General features: G+C 40.1%; 1 protein-coding gene and 1 non-coding gene across 6 annotated transcripts; one reads left to right on the top strand and one right to left on the bottom strand.

Annotated features, from left to right (window-relative positions):
- Positions 1 to 6,426: 6,426 nt before the first annotated feature.
- On the top strand, positions 6,427 to 6,532 carry LOC131222232 (small nucleolar RNA R71). The gene has a single exon (XR_009159940.1). It is a non-coding gene; the product is annotated as a small nucleolar RNA R71 (small nucleolar RNA).
- Positions 6,533 to 17,970: 11,438 nt separating this feature from the next.
- LOC131221431 (protein argonaute 10-like) lies at positions 17,971 to 21,244 on the bottom strand. Of its 5 annotated transcripts, XR_009159268.1 has the most exons (5): positions 20,814 to 21,244; positions 20,616 to 20,687; positions 19,351 to 19,405; positions 18,534 to 18,709; positions 17,971 to 18,453 (listed from the first exon to the last, which is right to left on the bottom strand). XR_009159268.1 is itself a non-coding variant. In XM_058216683.1 (4 exons), exons 1-4 carry the CDS (start codon positions 20,955 to 20,957, stop codon positions 18,705 to 18,707), a joined length of 276 nt encoding a protein of 91 aa, XP_058072666.1. In that variant the 5' UTR covers positions 20,958 to 21,244; the 3' UTR covers positions 17,971 to 18,704. The 5 variants fall into 5 exon arrangements, 3 of the variants coding, with proteins under 3 accessions (XP_058072666.1, XP_058072665.1, XP_058072664.1); XR_009159267.1 differs by lacking the exon at positions 18,534 to 18,709 and having other exon boundaries at positions 19,172 to 19,405; positions 20,814 to 21,241; XM_058216683.1 differs by having other exon boundaries at positions 17,971 to 18,709.
- Between the last annotated feature and the right edge of the window lie 791 nt (positions 21,245 to 22,035).

The raw sequence follows: 22,035 nt of genomic DNA, 5'->3' as shown, positions 1-22,035 counted from the left end.
GTGTACGGTTCATTTATGGTCCTCAGGCCATGTATGGAGTTTTGAACTGATCGGATGGTGGGAACCCTATGATCTTGCATTCTGGACACTTTTCAGGCCACTTGAGCTTCAATTCCTCGATTTCCGCGGACCCCTGGTGTATAATTCCGTCACTCTTGGTCTTCTAGAGTCCGTTCCTTGCCTTGGTGTCATTAGAGCGTTAAGTCCATGCTTTAAGCACCCATTTCGGTCCAGGCTCATACATACACTCTGCATCACATACACAGTTAAACCAAGCCGTTAAACAGAGTCATGCTCATAAATCCAGGTAATAAATGGGGTCTGATATGCAATATTTGACCCTCAACACAACCCTCAACCAGCATTTTGCTAGTCCCGAGCAAAGTATGCGAAAAATAAATTGAGAATTATATCATAATTTTAAAAACTCGAATGATTTTGGGGAACAATCCAGATACTAGAAGTTTAAGATTCATGAATGTTGGATATTACTTTCTCCTAGACTCCAGTACATGGTAAACTTCATAATCAAGTTCAAAGTATTATTCCATTAATTAGAAAAATTCTAACCATTGAGATCTATGAATGCATAATCTAATCTCGACTTGTCAACATTAAGATTCCCCTTGATATTTAAGGAAATCATTGGTAACAACTGAGAGAATTCACGATAACTCTTCTTGGCTTACACATTATCTTTTTATTCTTTTAATTATTATTATTATTTTTTTTTTCATTAGAAGTAACGCCAAGAAGAGGGATCAGATCCTCACCTATAGGGAGCAAACCTAAGGTAAAGTCTGTACACCCAACTTTTTCACATATCATTCATGGGGAATTAAATTTACACCTATAGGGAGCAAACCTAAGGTGAAGACCATTTGCCCAATCCTTTCAATTTTCCAAGTTGGTTCCTTTCATGTTTAGTGATTACCAAGTTAATCCTTTAATATCGAACTGAAACCTTACTATGCAAGCGAGATGTGTCCTGCGAATTCATGACTCAACCAATGTTTACAAATTCTAATAATGAATTAATAATTCAAACTTAGCTGTGAAATTTAATAGATAACTGAATCCAAGAGTCATAAAGTACCAACATCACGCATCTTGAAATTCTAAGTGCCCTAGATGGCCGTCAAAATCACTTCGACTTCAACAAAATGTCAGAAAGTTTTTTTAAAATTTTCACAACTTTTGTTCAAGACCAAGAAAATGCTGATTAGGTGACATAATCTCCCACCCTCAACCTAAAATCTACATTGTCCTCAATATAAAAGAAAGAAGCATGCGATGCACATGGGACAAAAAGTAGATGAGAAGTGATGGAAAGATAATACCTGGATGAAAGAATCAAGAGGCTTTCCAAAGATTTCTACGTAGGAGCGGTCAGCACAAGAGAGAAACCAACAGAAGTACAATAAAATAACAAAAATACAATCCTACCTATACCACTTTCGTAGGTGCTCTCGATTGCATTTAACGTATGCAATAAGCCTTTAAACCCTTAGGTTATCCCTAGTGGACGAGTTGTAGTCTCGTGAGGGTTTGCAGGAATGTTACCCACAAACATTGAACTAGCTAGGAAAATGAAATAAGTTGACAAGCTGGGTTGCCTCCCAGGAGCGCTGAGTTTAACGTCTTCAGCCAGACAAATAAAGCAACTACCCTAGTCCTAAGAAAACAGGAAACTTACCTATACCTCCATCAGACTAGGAGATTAATCCTGGTAAACAGGATCAGTCAGAGGCATGGACATGTCCTCTGAATCAAATTTCTCGACAAATGGTTTCAATCGATGTCCATTGACTTTAAACTCCTTGCCATTGTCGGGATCTCTTATCTCAACGGCCCCATGCGGAAAAACAGTGACAACAATATAAGGACCGGTCCAACGAGATCGAAGCTTACCCGGAAAGAGATGTAATCGAGAATTGTACAAAAGGACCTTCTGACCAGGCGTGAATGATTTTCGCAAAATGTGTTGGTCATGAAATGCTTTCATCTTGTCCTTGTAAATTCTCGAATTATCGTACGCATCATTCCGGATTTCTTCAAGTTCATTCAATTGAAGTTTACGTAGCGAGCCAGCGTTGTCCAGATTGAAATTAAGATTTTTGATCGCCCAGTACGCTTTATGTTCCAACTCCACAGGCAAGTGACAAGCTTTCCCATAGACAAGTCTAAAGGGAGACATTCCAATAGGAGTTTTAAATGCAGTACGGTATGCCCATAAAGCATCGGTCAATCGGATTGACCAATCCTTACGATCTGGGTTAACCGTTTTCTCCAAAATGTGTTTGATCTCCCTATTGGAAATCTCAGCTTGTCCACTTGTCTGTGGATGGTATGGGGTGCTCACCTTATGAGAGATACCGTATTTCTTCATTAAGCTCTCGAATGGTCTATTACAAAAGTGTGAGCCCCCATCACTAATGATGGCTCGAGGCGTTCCGAATCGAGAAAGGATGTTCTCTTTTAGGAATTTAATGACCGTGCGATGGTCATTCTTTCGACACGGAATCGCTTCGACCCATTTAGTGACATAATCCACGGCGAGCAAAATATACAGATTTCCAAATGATTGGGGGAATGGTCCCATGAAATCGATGCCCCAGCAATCAAATGCTTCAATGATAAGAATGGGATTCAAAGGCATCATATTTCGACGGGACAATGCTCCCAATTTTTGACAACGCTCACAAGCTTTGCAAAACTCATGAGTATCCCTAAACACAGTGGGCCAGTAAAAGCCACACTGCAGAATCTTGGCCGTGGTCTTTTTAGCAGAAAAGTGACCACCACAGGCCTCTGAGTGACAGAAGGAGATGACACTCTGATGCTCATCGTCTGGTACACATCTCCTTAGAATTTGGTCTGGGCAATATTTAAATAAATAAGGATCATCCCAGAAAAAGTTGCGCACCTCGGTGAAAAATTTCTTCTTATCTTGCGCAGTCCACTGTGTCGGTATGGCACCTGTAGCAAGAAAATTAGCAATATCAGCGAACCAAGGTGAATGGGAGACTCTGAACAGTTGTTCATCAGGGAACATATCATTGATATGGGTCGCCTCAAGGGAATCAGAGGTATTAAGGCGAGAAAGGTGATCGGCCACTACGTTCTCTACTCCCTTTTTATCTTTAATTTCCAAATCAAATTCTTGGAGTAGAAGGATCCATCGTATCAAGCGGGGCTTAGAATCATTCTTAGAAAGAAGATACTTAAGTGCCGCATGATCTGTGTAGATAATGATCTTGGATCCGATCAAGTAGGACCTAAATTTGTCCAAGGCGAACACTACAGCTAAGAGTTCCTTTTCCGTAGTCGAGTAGTTCACCTGGGCAGAATTTAAAGTTCTACTTGCGTAATGAATGACGTAGGGCCGCTTATCTTTTCTCTGGCCTAGGACCGCCCCGAGAGCATAATCAGAAGCGTCGCACATAAGCTCAAAAGGAAGGCTCCAGTCGGGTGGCTGCATGATAGGTGCAGTGGTTAACGTGCCCTTAAGCTTGGTGAAAGCTTCCTGGCACTGCTCAGTCCACTCGTACGGAGCATCCTTTTGAAGAAGATTACATAAAGGACGAGAGAGAAGACTAAAGTCCTTTATGAATCGCCTGTAAAATCCTGCGTGTCCTAAGAAGGATCGCACGTCTCTGATGTTCTTGGGTGGAGGTAGGTTAGAGATAAGATCGATTTTTGCCTTATCTACCTCGATTCCTTTGGACGAGATGATATGCCCAAGGACAATTCCCTTTTGAACCATGAAATGGCACTTCTCCCAATTAAGTACCAAGTTCTTTTCTTCACATCTTTTCAGCACACATTTAAGACTTTCCAAGCACTTGCTGAAAGATGGACCATAAACAGAGAAGTCGTCCATAAAGACCTCTAGATATTGCCCTACCATATCAGAAAAGATACTAAGCATCGCTGAAAAGTGGCTGGGGCATTACATCGTCCGTATGGCATCCTTCGATAGGCAAAGGTGCCCTACGGAGATGTAAATGTGGTCTTTTCCTGGTGTTCGGGGGCTATCTCGATCTGGTGGTAGCGCGAATACCCGTCAAGGAAACAGTATTAGGAATGACCAGCTAACCTTTATAGGATCCGATCAATGAATGGTAAAGGAAAGTGGTCTTTCCTCGTGACGGTATTCAACTTCCTGTAGTCAATGCACATTCTCCAACCGGTAGTGACTCTAGTTGGCACGAGTTCATTATTAGCATTGGCTACGATGGTGATTCGGACTTCTTAGGGACCACTTGAGTTGGACTCACCCATTGACTATCAGATATAGGGTATATAATACCCACGTCTAATAGCTTAAGAACCTCGGCCTTAACCACTTCCTTCATGTTTGGATTTAGTCTACGTTGTGGTTGTCGAACGGTTTTTGCATTATCCTCAAGATATATGTGGTGAGTACAAATCGAGGGATCGATTCCCTTGAGGTCCGCTATCGTCCATCCCAGGGCTCCTTTATGCTCAATGAGAGTAGATATAAGCATACTCTCCTGTTCTTTCTCCAGGTGGGCAGAGATCACCACCGGGTATGTCTCATCTTGACCTAAATAGGCATATTTCAAATCAGAGGGCAAAGGTTTTAGGTCAAGCTTCGGCGGCTTGAGGTTAGACGGTAGAGGCACTACATCAGTTTGTGGTAATTCTTCAAATTGTGGCCTCCATCGGTTAACTTCAAGTACCGGTGCGGTATCAAGCAAGGCACACGTCTCCCTAATCATGTCATCATCAAAATCATGGGAGTGGGCCAGGCACGTCTCTAGATGGTCGGAGGATAAGGTCAGAGGTGTCGTATCTTCCACGAAAGAGTCAATCATGTTAATGTCGTGGAACTCGTCATCATCCTCTGAATTGCTGCCGTTATTGAAAAAAATGTTTGACTCCAATGTCAAATTTCCAAAAGACATAGTCATGATCCCATTCCTGCAATTGATAATTGCATTTGACGTGGCAAGGAATGGGCGACCAAGAATGACAGGAATCTGAGTGCTCATGTTATTGATGGGTTCAGTGTCCAGGATGATAAAGTCTACAGGGTAGTAAAATCTATCAACTTGGACCAACACATCCTCAATTATCCCTCTTGGTACGCGAACAGAGCGATCAGCAAGTTGTAGTGTGGTTAGGGTGGGTTTTAATTCACCTAAACCTAACTGTTTGTATACCGAGTAGGGAATCAAATTGACGCTCGCTCCTAAGTCAAGAAGTGCGTGATCAATTCGATGGTTCCCGATTACACATGATATGGTTGGGCTACCGGGATCCTTAAATTTCTGCGGCACGTCTTGCTTCAGGATGGCACTCACTTTCTCAGTTAAGAAGATTTTCTTTTGAATAATTTTCCGTCTTTTGGTCGTGCATAAGTCTTTCAGGAATTTGCATATGAAGGTATCTGTTTAACGACATCAAGTAGAGGAATGTTGACTTTCACTTGTTTCAACACCTCTAGTATATCCTGAGAGTTAGCGAGAGATTTTGGTGAAACCAACCGTTGGGGGAATGGAGCAACTGCCTTCTATAGAAGTTTCGGTTCTACTTTTTGTGGGGCATCACTAGATCCATCATTGTTGTCCTCTTTTAGTTCTTGGGGCTTTTCGGGCCTAACCGGAAGAGTTTTATCAATGATCTTCCCACTCCTAAGAGTGGTGATAGATTTAGCATGCCCCATCTGATTTGAAGAGCTGGGATCATTATTCTCGTACTGCGGTTTAGGATTGGGGAGAGGTTGTGCAGGAAGCATCCCCTTTTCTATAACCGTCATACGAGAATCTATCTTTTGCATAAATTCTGTGATTCCTCGCATTGCCTGAGCCAGCTCTTGTATGGGATTTTGAACCGGTTCCTCTTGAGGTTTCACTTGATTTGGATTTTGATTGAAGAAACCTGGAGGAGTCGCCGTTTGTCCATTTCTCCAACTGAAGTTCGGATGATTTTTCCAGCCAGGATTATATGTGTTGGAGTTAGGTCCAGTAAAAGGTCTTTGATAATTATTTACGGCATTGGCTTGTTCATTCAACACTCCTCGAAAGGCAGGTATTGTAGGACAGTTTTCAGTTGTGTGAATGTTGCAATCACAGATGCCGCAAACAATTTCATTGACCTTATCTTTCTTTCCTTCCATGGCCTCAACTTTCCTTATGAGCGTAGTCACTTTACACTTGAGATCATCCTCTTCTTTCAAGAGATATAATCCACCTTTTTCCTTTAATTGAGTCGGCCTAGACGTGGTGTTCGACTTTGGGTAATAGTCCCAAGATTGTGTTTTTTCAGCCACCGTCGAGGTAGTCCCATACCTCGTCGACATCTTTATTAATGAACTCTCCATTACACATTGTCTCGACCATTTGGCGCATGGAAGATGTCAGTCCATCATAGAAAAAATTTGTAATGCGCCACGTTTCAAACCCGTGTTGTGGGCATGAATTGACCAAATCTTTGAACCTTTCCCAACATTGAAAGAATGTTTCATCTTCCTTTTGGGCAAAGTTCATGATTGCTTTTCGAGGGTAATTGTTTTATGATGTGGGAAGAATTTTTTATGAATTCCCTTTGCATATCGTTCCATGTGCCAATGGATCTAGGGCGCAATGAATGTAACCACGTCTTAGCTTTCTCTTTTAAGGAAAAAGGAAAGAGTTTCACTCTGAATCTTCAGATACATTAGGAAAACATAATGTAGCTATTATCTCATCGAACTCTTTCAATGTAAATATGGACTTTCGATTCAAGTCCATGGAATTTGGGAAGGAGCTGGATAACTCCTGGCTTGATGTCCATTTGTCCTGTGTTTTCAGGAAAAATCATGCATGAGGGCATACTCACTCCCGCCGGTTGCAGATAATCTCGTAAGGTACGAGGCGGGGGTGCCTGTTGCACCTCATTCTCATCTTGGGTATCCTCCACCCTGGGTGGAAGTGGAGGAGGTTGGTCTTCAGCCATAACCTCAGTTAACTCAGGGGATTTCGAGTGGTGTCTAGTCCTGCGATGGATAGTCAACCCCTCAACCAGTCCTCCTTCAGTCAAGAGACGTCGAGTGTCGTCACGGGCCCACTTGGGCATGAAAACACTCGCAGCCCTCGATTAAAAACCTAATCCTAAGAAAGGAAAAGAAAATCTAGAAAGAAAGAGAGAGTTGGAAAGAAATTACCAAATTGGAGTCCTAAGTTAAAAACCTGCAAAATAAAACAAAAATAAGTTAGATTCCTAAAAAGAGAAGAAAAATAACAGTAAATTAATTTCTAAAAGAAGGAATTCTTAAAAGAAAGTGGAAATTTCTAAAGTAACTTAGGAAAGATCTAAACTAGAAAGTAAATTATTAAAAGAGAACTGCAAAATAGAAAGTAGGGAAGGAGCTTACCGAATTAGAAATTTCTATCTTAAAGGCCTACAAAATAGGAAGGTTAGTTTCGAAAGAATTCTAAAAATAAATAAAGAAACAAGATTAGATTCTAAAAGTGTCAGAATTAGAAAGTTACTAAAATAAAACAAAAACAAAAAAATAAGTTAGTTTCTAAAAAGGAAAGTTCCAAAATTAGAAAATTTGTAAAATTCAAATCCTAATTCTAAAAATAGAAAAAGTAGAGAGATTAGGAAGGAATTACAATTTAGAAACTTATGTCCAGATCTTATAAAACAGGAAACAAGTTAGTTTTGAACTCAAATAGAAATAAATAAATAAATAAATAAAACTAAGGTTAGTAAAATCCTAATCTTAAACTAATCCTAAAACCAATTAATTTCAGAAAATCGTAACTATCAGTCCCCGGCAACGGCGCCAAAAACTTGTTCACTCCCCAAGTGCAGGGTTGTGATGTAGTAATAAACTCGGTAAGACCGAGGTCGAATCCACAGGGACTGATACCTGTACGTTATCTGAAACCAAGAAGAACTAGAACTAGACTAAGATGTGATCTAAACCAAATAGAAATTAAGGAATAATTGTGGAAGAATTATCTAAGACTTTAAGGAATTCAGAGGACGGGAACTAGGGATTCAGAGGATCCACTTGTAGAGATCAGGGAGATCGTATGCCAGGATCACAAATTATGGAACTTTACTGAACTGCCATTGATATAGGTTTCAAGAGATGAAAGGTGTATGAATTAGAATGGATTCCATCATCTAACCATGCCCAGGAGACAAAGTAAACAACAGGATTAAACTAATTACCAACCAATCGACAATGTATGAAGATCAGGAAGGGTACTGTCATCCTACCATGCCCAGGAGACGATGGTGAACAACAGGGCCTCCTGACGTCATAAACATCAAAAAGAAAAAGAAATACTCAAAGCCATTGCAGATCCATTGTAATTTCAGTCACAACAGATCATTAAAGACACGAAACATTCCTTTAATTAACTACAAGCAACATCAGTTCAGTTTAAACCAAAAGAAGGCATAAGTAAAGACTCCCATCACTTTACAAGCTTCACCTCTTAGCCCTAGCTAAGAGGTTTAGCCTAGCGTGATCATGCTAGAATCAGAGGAGAAAAACATCAGAAGAATTAAATAAATAAAAGGAAAAGGAAACGGAAACAAAGACCGGATGTCTTTTGCTCTTGCAATCGTCAGTCACATCCCTGCCACGAATTTCTTCTTCCTCCCTCTTATTTTCCTCCCCACGTTCAAGCCTTCAAAATCGAGCCCCTCATGCTCACGTCCAAAACTGTCAGCCAACGTGCCAGCAGCCAGACTACCTGCACTTTCAACCTCAAGAAAACAAAATCCAAAAAAAACTCTTCCCAGCTTTGCAGCCCCTCCTCTCGTGCACAGCAGCTACGTCCAGCTTTTCACCTTGCCAAAAAAAAACTCTCCCCCTCGCCAGCAGAAAACCCACCTTCCTTTATAGGTAGGGAGTGCGTTCTGCGGTATAGCAGCCGTCCGGAAATCTGCTGCGGAACTTTTACGCAGCCAAGAACGCAGTTTCCAGAACTTTGCTGTGGCTGGCATTCCTGCGCACCAAAACAGCAATTTCCCCTGACTCGTTCACCCACTCTGCAGCGTATAGATGTTCCACCCATACTGATGTGTATCTGCATCCCTGACACACGAAACGGACCGTTCAGATCCTCATATGTGGCCCATCAAGAAAGGATGAATCACTGATTCAATCCAGGAAAATGGTACAGTGAATCATGGCAGATTTTCGGCCACAGGGCTTCTCCTCGTTCTGATGCTTAGGGACGGCTTGGATGGGTCACGGAGAGCTTGTGGGCCATCGAAATCAGATGCTCGGATGGTGGGTAGGAACGCAACTTGCTTACCCGTCCGGAAATCCCGAGACTTTCGGCGCAAGGAAGTCTCCTCTCCGCTTTTCCTTCTCCTTTCGCATCACAAGGTCGGTCGGATGCGTCATATCCCCTCAATAGATGGATCTGTTCATCATATCTGATCAGCACGTAGTGGTGGTGGCCCCACTACCGTTTGAAATCTATTTCTTATTTTGAAGGGTAACAGCAGAGGATGTGGACAGCGATTCTTGGCTTCATTTGCAGCGCTCTGATCTTTGGGGTGACCGAAACTTGCCTGTGGTCATGATGAACAGATCCGATCGTCATGAATGATGATGGAAGTGGGCCTGATCATGTCCCAATGGACGGTCCTACGCTCAACAACGCCAGCGGCAGAAAAACAGGGGGCCCGTAGCTCTGTTTCCTTTTCTTCTTTTGGAAAGCACGGTCAAAACTCAGTTTGACCGTGCATACATTCCTGGTGCAATGCTGATTGCGCATGATGCTGTGCTCATTCATCATAGGTGGGGCCCCCACAGAGATGTTCGTGAGAAATCTGCTCCGTCCATCTGTATTGTCAGCTCATTTAACGCGGTCTATAAAAATTTTGAAGCATATCCGGGCCCCACATAATGATTAAAGGGGCTGATCTATCCGTTGGGCCACTTCCACAGTGATCCAGGAGCTGAAATTTTATGTGTACGGTTCATTTATGGTCCTCAGGCCATGTATGGAGTTTTGAACTGATCGGATGGTGGGAACCCTATGATCTTGCATTCTGGACACTTTTCAGGCCACTTGAGCTTCAATTCCTCGATTTCCGCGGACCCCTGGTGTATAATTCCGTCACTCTTGGTCTTCTAGAGTCCGTTCCTTGCCTTGGTGTCATTAGAGCGTTAAGTCCATGCTTTAAGCACCCATTTCGGTCCAGGCTCGTACATACACTCTGCATCACATACACAGTTAAACCAAGCCGTTAAACAGAGTCATGCTCATAAATCCAGGTAATAAATGGGGTCTGATATGCAATATTTGACCCTCAACACAACACCTGGTCAAGGGCTCGAGAATCCATAGGTTGTGAAATCCCACTTAAGGCATGACTGTGTGAGCGTGTGTTAAAAACTAAACAAAAATAAATAAATAAATATCATCCAAGCTCGAAGTGGTGGACTGAGTGAAGATACCTCGTTTCAACTCTGATGTCTTGGCATCGATTCGATTCCCTAGTAGGGGTGGCTAGCTAACCCAAAAAAACAAAAATAATAATAATAATAATAATAATAATAATAATAAATAAATAAACAAAAGTTTTCCAACCGTACAAGTTGGATGCTTAAAAAATCAGGCCGATTCAGCTACATATAAGTCATATCTTAAATTTAGATGTTTTTATGTGGTTGTCAATTATTATTTTACAGCGTGGCCCACCTTAGGACGGGATAGTCCTGATTTTTCTGAGCATCAAGCTACTATGGGGGCTAGTGCATGGGTTGGATGGAGTACACAAAATGCATGGTTTGGATCTATGATGAAATAGTATCTCTTGCCTGGGCTTTATTTTTTTCTTTTTTTAACACACCCACATGGGTTCTTGATCCCATGTTGAGAGTTTGTATGCCATTAAGGAAGCGGATTGACCGGTGTACCGCACACCACCAATATGGCTAGTTTGGGTACCTGTCCTGCAGAGACGAGCGCTGACACTCCTCGAGCAGCAAGTTGTGCGAACGGTTCAAAAGATATCAAAGTTACATGGGCCACACAATGATGTATTTTATTATATCCACTCCGTTCATCCATATGGCAAGATTATATTAGATCATGATCCCAAAAATGAGACATGTCCAAAACTCAGGTAAACCACACAACAAATAGCACAGTGGGAAAATGATTCTCACAATTGAAACATTTATAGGCCCACCGTCATGTTTATTTTCCATCTAATCTGTTCATGAGGTCACAAATAACTGGATGAAAAGAAAAAACAAATATCATATTGGTCCAAAACTTACGTAACCCCCAAAATCGGCACACATGTATAAGTTTGACAGTTTGTTTGTTAGGCCTGCCAGTGTTAATCTAGGGGCTTATTTGGATGCTTGCGAATTTTGTCATGGATGGGCAGTCCAAGAGGTAGGATGTAAGTGTGTGGAAAATGATACTATGAGGTTGATCTCATGAAAGCTTTCCACGAGGTTAAGCTTTATGTAGGCCGGACATCTATACAATGAATTTGGTTGGTCCCCTTTTAAGTTATGGGACATTAGAAAAATTAATCCTATCTGAACACAAGTGGGTCACAACAGCGGCAACAGTGTAAGGGCCCTTTTGGGAGTGTGGATTTGGAATCCCCTGGATTCGAACCGCTTGGATTTGAAACCCCCTGGATTTGAAATTATGTTATTGTGTTTGACACCCTTGATTTAGAATCAAGTTTAATCTGAATGTAGCTATGCATAGTATATTTCTAGGGGTTTGAATTTAATTACTAAATCAATTTTAATATCTCTAATTAGTGAACGTATGTAATGTTTAACACAATGGTTATAATAAGCCTGCTTAAATATATACTTTGCCCGAAAATAATGAAATTCCAAGTCTTGTAGATGGGCCACAAGGACAAGATCACGTTCGAGTGACTAACCGACGAATTTTAACCGTTGATTTATATGGACAATGTTTGGATGGTGCTGATCATCGTATTAAAAGTAATTATAGTGATGCAATTGGTAATCTAATTATTTTGGGATATCATGAGTGGGCCATGTGCCCAATAGATTAATAGTCTAGTGACACTCATGTTACAAATGCGTGTGAACTGACAGTGGGTGTACTAACAAGCTTTTTAAAAAAAATAAAAAAAGGACATGTTACAAATGCGTGCAACTTTTGAAAGTATTTTAGATGTAATCCAAGACCTCTGTTTGAGGGGATTAGAAACCCAAAGTGACTTTATGGTGCCAAACAACCAGGAGATTTGAAATCCCCTCAAATCTCCCCAAATCCATGGTGCCAAACGACCCCTAATCATGTTTAAAGCATCTAAAATAACTTGGTGGTGTCCACCTGAGTTTCAGATACAAATGAAACTTAGTGTGACCCCTCATCCAAGTGGGAGACACCCAATAGATTGGTGCGATGTATGAAGCACATCTCAATCGACCCTATAAATGATCATGAATATTTCAATGGGTGGATATCTACTGTTAATTATTGTCTACGATGTGGCTCACCCAAGTCATGGATTGGCCTGATTTTTTGGCCCGTGGCCCACCAGGGTTACATGCATGGGTTCCGTGCATCTGATCAACGTACAGTTATGGCCAACCATTTGATACAACATCATTACAATTAAAAGTAGGCCCCACCAAGAAGATCACCCATCTAAAAGCTATCAGGATGATCTTCTTACTATGTGGGCCATAAATGTACATTGATAGAGACCGTCAGCAAGAGGTGTACACGAGTCGAGCCGAGTCAAGCTTGGCATAGCTCGACTTGGCTTGGCCACTAGCTGACCGCAGCTTGAACTCGGCTCGGCTTGGTCCTCGACCCTAACTGGCCAGCTTGACTCGGTTCGGTCAGCAGCTCGGTCTAGTTCGAGTCGAGTTTAAGCCAAGATCAAGCCTCTACGATGTTTTATCAAACACACGAAGTGCACTTTCAATTTCTCATAGAATTTAAAACTACACCATCAGGTTAAAGGTATTTCATCAAATGCTCGGTAGGCAACATAAAAATCAAGATACAAGGGTATTTCTTTCATATTCATACCTTCCTCACCACTAGCCGATACTTCATTGAGTCAAGCAACATCAACATCAAAATAACCAAGTCACCGAACTTGTTCGATCCAAGTTCGATTCGAGTTGCGGTTCGATCCGACTTGAGTCAAGCTCGAACTTGGCTCGAAATTTTTTCAAGCTCAAAAAATCAACTTGACTCTCTCGAACTCAATTTCAAAACTAGTCGAATCGAGCTTTCGAGTCGAGTTAAGCGAGCTAACCGAGCTAACTCAGGTTCATGTACAGCTCTACCGTCAACTGTCCAATTGATTACAACAGTGGTAGAGTCTGCCAATTTATTCGTGTTCATATCCTACATAAGTGGCAGGTTGAAGAGAAAGATGGTAGGACCCGAATCCTATGCAACACTTGTTTCATGTTTTATGGCTTTTTGACACTTTATCGGTGAAATCTACTCCATCTGAACCATCCATCAGGTGCACTTCTCTATTTTAAGCCCACGTATCAAGTGGGACACACCATAAGGAACGATAAGGATTAGAGGCCAACAATAGATTTGTGAGTGGGTTGGGGTGTTTATCTTTCATCAAACCCGTTAATCTAGTGTGACTAAGCAGGATGAAGGGAAGATATAAAATTGAATCCGATAAAAACTTAATCCTTTCACATCACTTGAACTTAAATATTCTAAGCAAATTTTACAACGTTACCCTTAAGTCCTGTTTGGCAGCGTGGATTTGGAACCCCTAGATTCGGAACCCTCGGGATTAGAAACCCCCTGTATTTGCAATTCTCCCAGTGTATTTGTCACCTAGGAGTGTGAATCAACTTTAATCCAAAAGTACCCATCCATGGTATATTTACAGGGGTTTGAATTTAATTACTAAATCAATTTTAATATCTCTAATTAGTGAGATATGTAATTTTTGACACAATGGTTGTGATAAACCTACTGAAATATATGCTTTGCCTGAAAACGATGAAATTCAAGTCTCAGGTGGGCCACAAGCACAAGATCATGTCTGAGTGACTAACCAACGATTTTTAATTGTTGATTTACATGGATAATGTTTGGACAGTGCTGGACAATGTTTGGACGGTGTAGATTTACATGGACAATGTTTGGACGGTGCTGATCATCATTAGTGGGCCATGTGCCCAATAGAATGATAGTGTATAGTGACACACATATTACACCTGCAACTATTGAAATGATTTTAGGTATAATCCAACCTCTCAAAGTAGATAATAAACCCCCTCAAAGAGGGGATTGGAAACCCTAGATTTGAAACCCTCAATTATTATGCTGCTAAACAACCAGGGGATTTGAAACCCCCTCAAATCCCTTCCAATCCACAGTGCCAAGCGACCCCTTAGTTTGATTTATCCAAGTGTTTTCCTGGACTGAACTTTGTCCGTTTAAGGGGCATTTGGGCATGATATTAGATGGGATTACGTGGGATGCAATTGTATTTGGTCTGTGCAAATTCATAGCATTTGGGGAGTATGGGAAAGGTTGGAATTGAGGTGGAATTGCATTTGCTCCATGCAGGATTTTTATGGATTTTAAATCCACTAAACATATGGGGCACATATTGATGCATGTGTTTATCCATGCCGTTCATCCATTCGTTGTAATTTTGGTTTGTTAATTATAATTCCATGGTCCACCAAATAGGATTTTGCTTAAAGCATTGTTTTTCCTGTAGCAAGAATTTTATCCCAAACATAGGATTGGATGACCAAAATATCATGATATTTCCATGCGTGTAATCTTTTCAATAATAATATTAATCCCATTTAATACGATTCAATACCATTTAATCCCATGAACCAAATGTGCCCTCAGTGAGCACGCATGGTTTTCACCAGACAAGGAGAGTAGATTTCACATGTATATACATAACATGGTTGGTTAAAACTGAGCTCAGGTAAATAATGGTGTAATCGAGATAGTATGTTTCCGCAAGTTGCTGTACCTTGCCTGCTCCTTCTGGCTGTCAACAAGTATAGGAGGGGACCAAAAGCTCTGCACATCGTGACAAGCGGATGAACATGCCAATAAAATCCAACTAGATTCGGCTTTGACACCTCGGTGCTGGTTGTTTGTGAAAAGGCTCTGCTGATCCATTATGATGTGTGTTTTATTCACGACGTCGCCCATTTTGCAAGCTCATGATGTGCCCAAAAATGACGCAGATCAAATTCTCAAGTAGACCACACTACAGGAAATAGCACGTGATTGATTGTCCAATATTAGAAACATCCTGGGGCTCACTGTAATATTTATCTGCCATCCAAACTGTTGATTAGGTCACATAAACTTAGGTGAAGCCAAAACTCAAATATCAGCTTGATCAAAAAAGATCATGGCCCTTAATCATTTTTTTTAATGGTGGGTGATCAACCAGCAATGTTTTCTATGGTATGGTCCACCTGAGATTTGAATTTACCTCACTTTTTGGGCTCATGACTGAAATATGAGCTGGAAAAACAAAAGGATGGACTGAGTTGATTGAAAGCATATGTCGTCTTCATCGACCATTTGCTTTTTCAGTTCCTAATCAATACCAAGTGGGTGCTAGACCGTGACATTGCCCAAACCCAGCCGGAGAAAATGGGAAGCCAATTAGGTGCAGCTAGACCTCGCCCAAGACGGTGCACAGCCCTTACCATGGGGCCCACCTAGATGTATTTATTCTATATCCACACGTTTCATCCATTTTGCTAGATTTTTTTAGGGCATTAGCCTAAAAATGAAACGGATCTAAATCTCAAGTGGACCATAACACAAGAAGCAATGCTGATTGAATGCCCTGCCATGAAAAAAAATCATAAGGCTCAGGATAATGTTTTGGTAATGTCTATTTACCATCCAACCGGTCGATGAGGTCACACATACCTAAATGATGTGAAAAAATAAACGTCAGATTGATACAAAATTTTTGTGATTAATAAGAAGTATTTAATGGTACATCACCACTCTTTCCTATGGTATGCTTCACCAGAGATTTGGTTCTGTTTGATTTATGGGCTTATGCCTTAAAATTATCTGCCAAAACAGATAAACAGCATGGATATAGAATACATAAATCAAGGTGGGCCTTATGGTAAGTGTTGCATGGTCCTGGGTGGTGTCAAACGGATGGGCATATGACACTATTTCATGTTTGAGGCAACTATGCTTGACGCAGCTGGAAGATATGGCTTTTGTAGTTAGCATATCTTTCACCGAAGCACAACTAGTTTACCACTCAGGAAAGGGAAAATAACCTTGATTTCCTAATCATGAAAGTGAAAAGAACCGAGGATGGTCACAGAGATTTCATTTTGGAACGGCCACGTCTTTATCATCACTTTGTTGGTTCGTGGAAAAGTGTTGGGATTTTGACAGTATTGGCATCATTGTATGGTCAAATTGTCGAAAGGGTTCCACCTTCCAAATATTCCGAGGTTATCCTTTTTACAAGCTTTGAAAAAATTTTCAAACCAAAATTCTCTTGTTCTTGATTCAATAGTAGCACGGTTTTTGAGTGAATAAGAAGTTACGTTGTATTAATGCTAAGAAAGTAATGTGGACGGAAGCTTTTTTGGGCGTAGGCAAGGCCCAACTCATGGGGCATACATTGATGTATGTGTATAATCCATGCTACCCATCTGTTTTGCCGTGTCATTTTAGGGCTAGAGCTCAAGTATTAGCCTGTTCTAAAGCTCGTGTGGGCCACATAATAGTAAACAATGGTGACAATGGCACTCATTGTTGAAACTTTTTAAGCTCACTATGATGTTTGTTAGAAATGAACACTACACAAGTCAGGATTTTTTCGGCCTACGACAAGCTGGCCGACAAGGTGGACGGAACGGATCACTCCATTGTAGGCTTCGACTCCTATTATTTAAACATAAATAAGTTATTAATTACATCAACCTGACAACCACGACCCTTGTTGCATTACAATCATGACCCTTACCATGTTATATGGGTGTGGGTAGTGATTGTCATGTTATATGGGTGTAACACCCTGACTTTTCGCTATTTTGAATTACTAAAATTCTTAAAATTTTCTTTTTTTATAACTAGCCACGTCATCACTTACTGACCCTTGACACTCGAGATGGGCTTATACACGGCTGGTACCGATAAGAACCGTACAAATAGGATTGATTGACCGTAGAAGACCAATGAATCCAACCGATCACTTAAACATCGAGTTCAACCCCATGATTTGTTCACGTAGGGCCCAAATGTAACCGACCTACCACCGACTAATCAAACTACCGTAACTTAATCGGAGATCTTCCCAAACCCGAGCCAGTTATAGGTCGAACCTTAATCAATGGACCGAATCGACCCAGTTACTCTTTTAGCCTAAAAACGACGGTTTAGAGTGATCATGACTGAATCACCACTTTAGCTAATTTCGAATAGGCCATATTGTGAACTTAGTTAATCCATACCTCAACAACGAGCATTACAAGAAAAGAGGGCTTTAGCCTCGGTTCAAAATTGAGGCTAAAAAGGTTAAAAAGTGAGGCTAAAACCTTTAGCCTCAGTTTTGCCTCAGTTATCCAAACCAAGGTTGAAACCCCCGTGGCTAAAGGCTTTAGCCTCAGTTTTAGCAACAGAGACTAAAATGACTTTTATAGCCTCGGTTCTTCAAATGAAGCTAAAAGAACCTTTTTAGCTTTAGTTTTCTCGAAATGAGGCTAAATCAAAATTTTAGCCTCCATTGTTTCCAACTGAGACCAAATCCAAATTTTAGCTTCAGTTGCCTCCAATTGAAGCTAAATCTATTTTTAACCTTGGTTCTCAACAACCGAGGCTAAAGCCTTTAGCTACGGAATTTCAGCCTTGGTTCTCAACAACCGAGGCTAAATCCAAGCCTCAGTTACAAATTGAGGCTAAAAATGTTTATTTTTTTAATATTTATTTAAACTACAAATCCATTCATTCAATCCACTCATGAAACAATCAATCATGAAAGCCATAATACCAACAAAAGAGTTAACAACAGTCTATTTAAAGTTTAACTCAATCAAACTGTTACATAACATTAGGTTCCACAAATAATACAAAGTCATGGCCGCGCCCGTCATCACTGGTGCCATCGTGCTTGGCGGACCCTGACATAACACTGCCCGTCCATCTTCTGCTGCTTCCAGGCCAACATCATCATTGCCTCCACCAGCATTCTCCATTCGGATTGTGCATTGCAGGCCCTGCAACCTCAACAGGTAGCTCTGGCCTGCTAGCTGCATGTGCACGTAGCGTGTGGCTGTCAAAACACTAGCAGAGGGCACCCAGAGTCAGCGTGAAGGTTGGAGAGTGCGCTGAGGTTGAGGTTAGGGAAGACGGAGTAGCGGCAACGGGGGCACTTCACATTCAGTCGGAGCCACTCGTCAATGCATTCCACATGGAAATTGTGGGCACAAGGGAGCCCCCGAACCTGCACATGCTCAATCATAACCCATTCTCAATTTTCTAAAATAAACAAATCTCACGAATCTGGGGTTCTTCGCAGCATACACTCATAACCATTAAAGCTTTTTCTAGTCAGATTGAGTTGTTCTTTACATGGGCCCTGATATGATGAAGTACTTAATCTGCTATTATTTGCATTTCAGTGCCTGCCCATCATCCCAATCATTTCCATCTGCTTCTATGCCACTGCCATAGAATCTGGTGACTTGACTGCTTTTATCCTGTTTATAGAATTTTCCCCATCTGCAATAAGTCCCATTCTGACTTCCAAATTGCGCCTCAGAACTGTCTCAATTGAATTTGTGATACTGCTAAAAAATCTCTCAGCTCTGGATTTAATATCTTTATTCCCAAATGCTATATATATGCAGTCATGACACCTACATGCAGTAGAATACCAATCTCATTTGAACATATACCATTATATATGTGTCTATGTATAATATAGAGAAATATATGGAGAGAGAGAGAGAGAGAGAGAGAGAGAGAGGAATTCATGGGTCCAACCATTCTTTTGTAAAGTTCATTAGTTTTCCATAAACTTGGCCAATTCAAACTTGAAAATGAAAGATATACAAATCTTTGTCTTAGCTTTCGAAAATCATATTTAACAGAAAAAATAAATATAAATAAAAAAATAAATCGTCAATTCTCAAAACAAAAAATGCAGACAAAAAAAATACATTTTGCTTCATGGGAATTGATGGCGTGTCAAGTGTTCAGTGTAGATGTTTTGGGCAGCAAGTAATGGAACTCCCAAAGGAAAAATCCTTCTAAAAAATAAAAGAAAAAAGAAGTGTACTGGATTTAAAATTTTTGTAGAAGCAATCCTGGAGCAATGTTCTTGACCCAGAAAACAAACCTGCAAATGTTGATAGTTGGAACTTGAATAGTTGCAATTGGCCCGGAAAACAAACCTGCAAATGTTGTCGGGAAATTGTTTTTAAAAAAAGTTTCACACCTTCCGAACTTCAGTTGGGAAATCTATAAATACAAAGGGAAAATTAAAATAAAATAAATAAATAATTACGTGGCTGGAAGAAAGGGCACAAGACACGGTCCCAAGGTTTCCTCGGGTTCATATGCCATGTAAAAGGTCAATGCTTTCTAAGAAAAGTATGAAATGGCAGTATCGCTGAGTTACAGACAGTGAAAATTCCTAATGGACAAAACCGCGATTTGACAGCGATGTTAGTAACCACCTAACCTTGATTTCATAAACAATAATGATTAGTTCCACAAAACTTGAAATAAATAAATCCCAGTAACACCGAACATAAGAAATAAAGAAGAAAACAAATAAACAAGGCAATTTGCAGCAAGTTATATGCAGATTTATATGCTGTACCAACCATGATTTTATGCATTGACTTTAAACAATAATGATTAGTTCCACAAAACTTGAAATAAATAATCCCAGTAACACCAAACCTAAGAAAAACAAGAAGAAGAAGAAGAAGAAAAACAACAAGGTAATTTGCAACAAGTTACATGTGGATTTATCATGGAATAGCAAATGTAAATGCAGTAAACAGTTCCCTAAATTGCCTTGACAAATTATCTGTCGCAGATGCTATCAGTATCAAGCTCCAGTAACATCATTTCAAGGCATCCTACGTAACATGAAAACCAATTACTAATATGAAATTTAACCTCAAGAAGTCCAATCTAGATCTACACAGGCTGAAACGAAATAATCGAGAGAGAATTCATGTGAGGATCGAAATTGTAGAAGCAATACAATAACCATGTCCCAATATGCCATAGAAAAACATATTTCAATATCATGAATGAAAAACCCATCCTTACTGAAAGCCATGAACAGATTTGCTTTTAAAAAAATAAAATTAAACATAATAATAGGTCAAACGCTAAATCCTTTAATTTCCTTTCCCTCATAATAGTTTCTCTTTTTTATATATAGGAATAACATCTTTCTTGTATTATTTGATTTTATTCTATCGATTTCAGACATGAACAGAAACTAGGACAGGGCTATAGTTTTTTTTTTTTTCTAATCGCAGCAACAAGAATAGGGAGCCTAAGAATTTGGAGCCACCGATTAGAACCAACGTGCATATTTAATTCATAGTTAAAATGAGAGTTTCAACTTCTGAACGAGTATACCTTGTTCATCATATTCCATTGACCAACTTGGGGCAAGCAATCCTTTTCTCTACCAATGTCATGGTATTTAAGCTGCAAAACCAACCAGAAGCAATGATGAAAAATTATAAAGCACTCACAGGAGGGAATTCCTGTGGTTAAATTAGCTAGTCAATGAACCAAATCCCACATTTGTTTAAAAAATACCAATTTACTTACCCAACGTTCAGGTAAGATGCGTGCTTCAACCGAAGCAAGTTTCTCACTGATTTTGATGCCAAACTCCTTTGCATAAGGATCTTCGTGGTAAGCATCGTGGTGAACCATGTAACCAAAGAAAACTGAAATTTCAGGGTACTTCATTCCAACACAAGCATTAACAAAGTCAAACTATAAGGCCAGTGCCAATCACCATGTTGATGCACTAAAGAATAGTTTCCAGGAATTTCATATGCTTGCTCTACATACTTTTGGAATGTTCTCGAGGCATGGTAAGAATAACTTGCAATTTTTTTTGTGCGACATTGGAACATCTTTTGTGCACTTTTACCTCCTACGTTCTTGTTACTTTCTTGTATGCATCAACTAGTTCTTTTGGTATTTGGGATATCTGACCATAGAAATTATGAACTAAGTAAACTGAAATTTAATTAGAGAAATGATCCATTGCTCCCAATTGCATAAGGCTACCTAGACAGACCAATCAAATGATTTTGACAGTCCCTTTAACCCAACCCACCCTTCGTTGGGACACGAATCAAGCCATCCAATTAATAGAACCATAAAATGGAGAGTCGAGAATGCTATGAAAAAGGTCCAATTAACATATTAACCACCCATTTGGTGGGGCACATTTGTTAATGATTCCAAACAATCACCTTGCCCAGGTGACTCTAACCAACACATCCATGTTTTGGAAAATAGAATGTCAGCAAATGAAAGTTCAACTTTTGGACAGTTATGATAATCCAATCAGTGTATTTTACATGGTGGCCCATGAAGTGTGGCTGAACCTAATGGACAATCCAGATCTATTGATTGGATAATCCATGTCTCTTCATTCAACTAGGAGTTGCTTTATCTTATAGTGATACATGAATATTGGATTGTCTCTTTAAAATAATTACCTCTGTATATAAAATTATTTCCATGTATAATTTACCTACAAGACAATTCATATATAATTTATAAACGAAATAGTACTCCTTTTAACTGAGTATGATAAACTGAGTGAGAGGAAGTAACGGCTAAATGTGTATGATAACCATAAGTCATTTTTCCGCAATGATCCAGAATAAGAAAGAAAGATCAAGCAATGTACAGAGGTGAAAGAGAAGGAATAAACATACACAGATGTAAGACGTGCAAAGTTGTATGATATAATGACTAATCACACAATAAACATACGCATCTGTTACATACCCACAGCTATAATTCACTG

This window comes from Magnolia sinica, chromosome 12, assembly GCF_029962835.1.
Source record: "Magnolia sinica isolate HGM2019 chromosome 12, MsV1, whole genome shotgun sequence".
NCBI classification, from domain to species: domain Eukaryota; kingdom Viridiplantae; phylum Streptophyta; class Magnoliopsida; order Magnoliales; family Magnoliaceae; genus Magnolia; species Magnolia sinica.
Note: the sequence above shows the minus strand (reverse complement) of the source record. Positions and strands in the feature narration are given on the sequence as shown.

Excerpts from the sequence above, each read along its gene's own strand:
- LOC131221431 (XM_058216681.1), bottom strand. The coding sequence starts at position 20,957 with ATGAAGTACCCTGAAATTTCAGTTTTCTTTGGTTACATGGTTCACCAC. Across the intron at positions 20,688-20,813 it reads GCATCTTACCTGAACGTTGG|CTTAAATACCATGACATTGG; the intron begins GTAAGTAAATTG and ends TTGGTTTTGCAG. Across the intron at positions 18,454-20,615 it reads AATGGAATATGATGAACAAG|GTTCGGGGGCTCCCTTGTGC; the intron begins GTATACTCGTTC and ends GAGCATGTGCAG.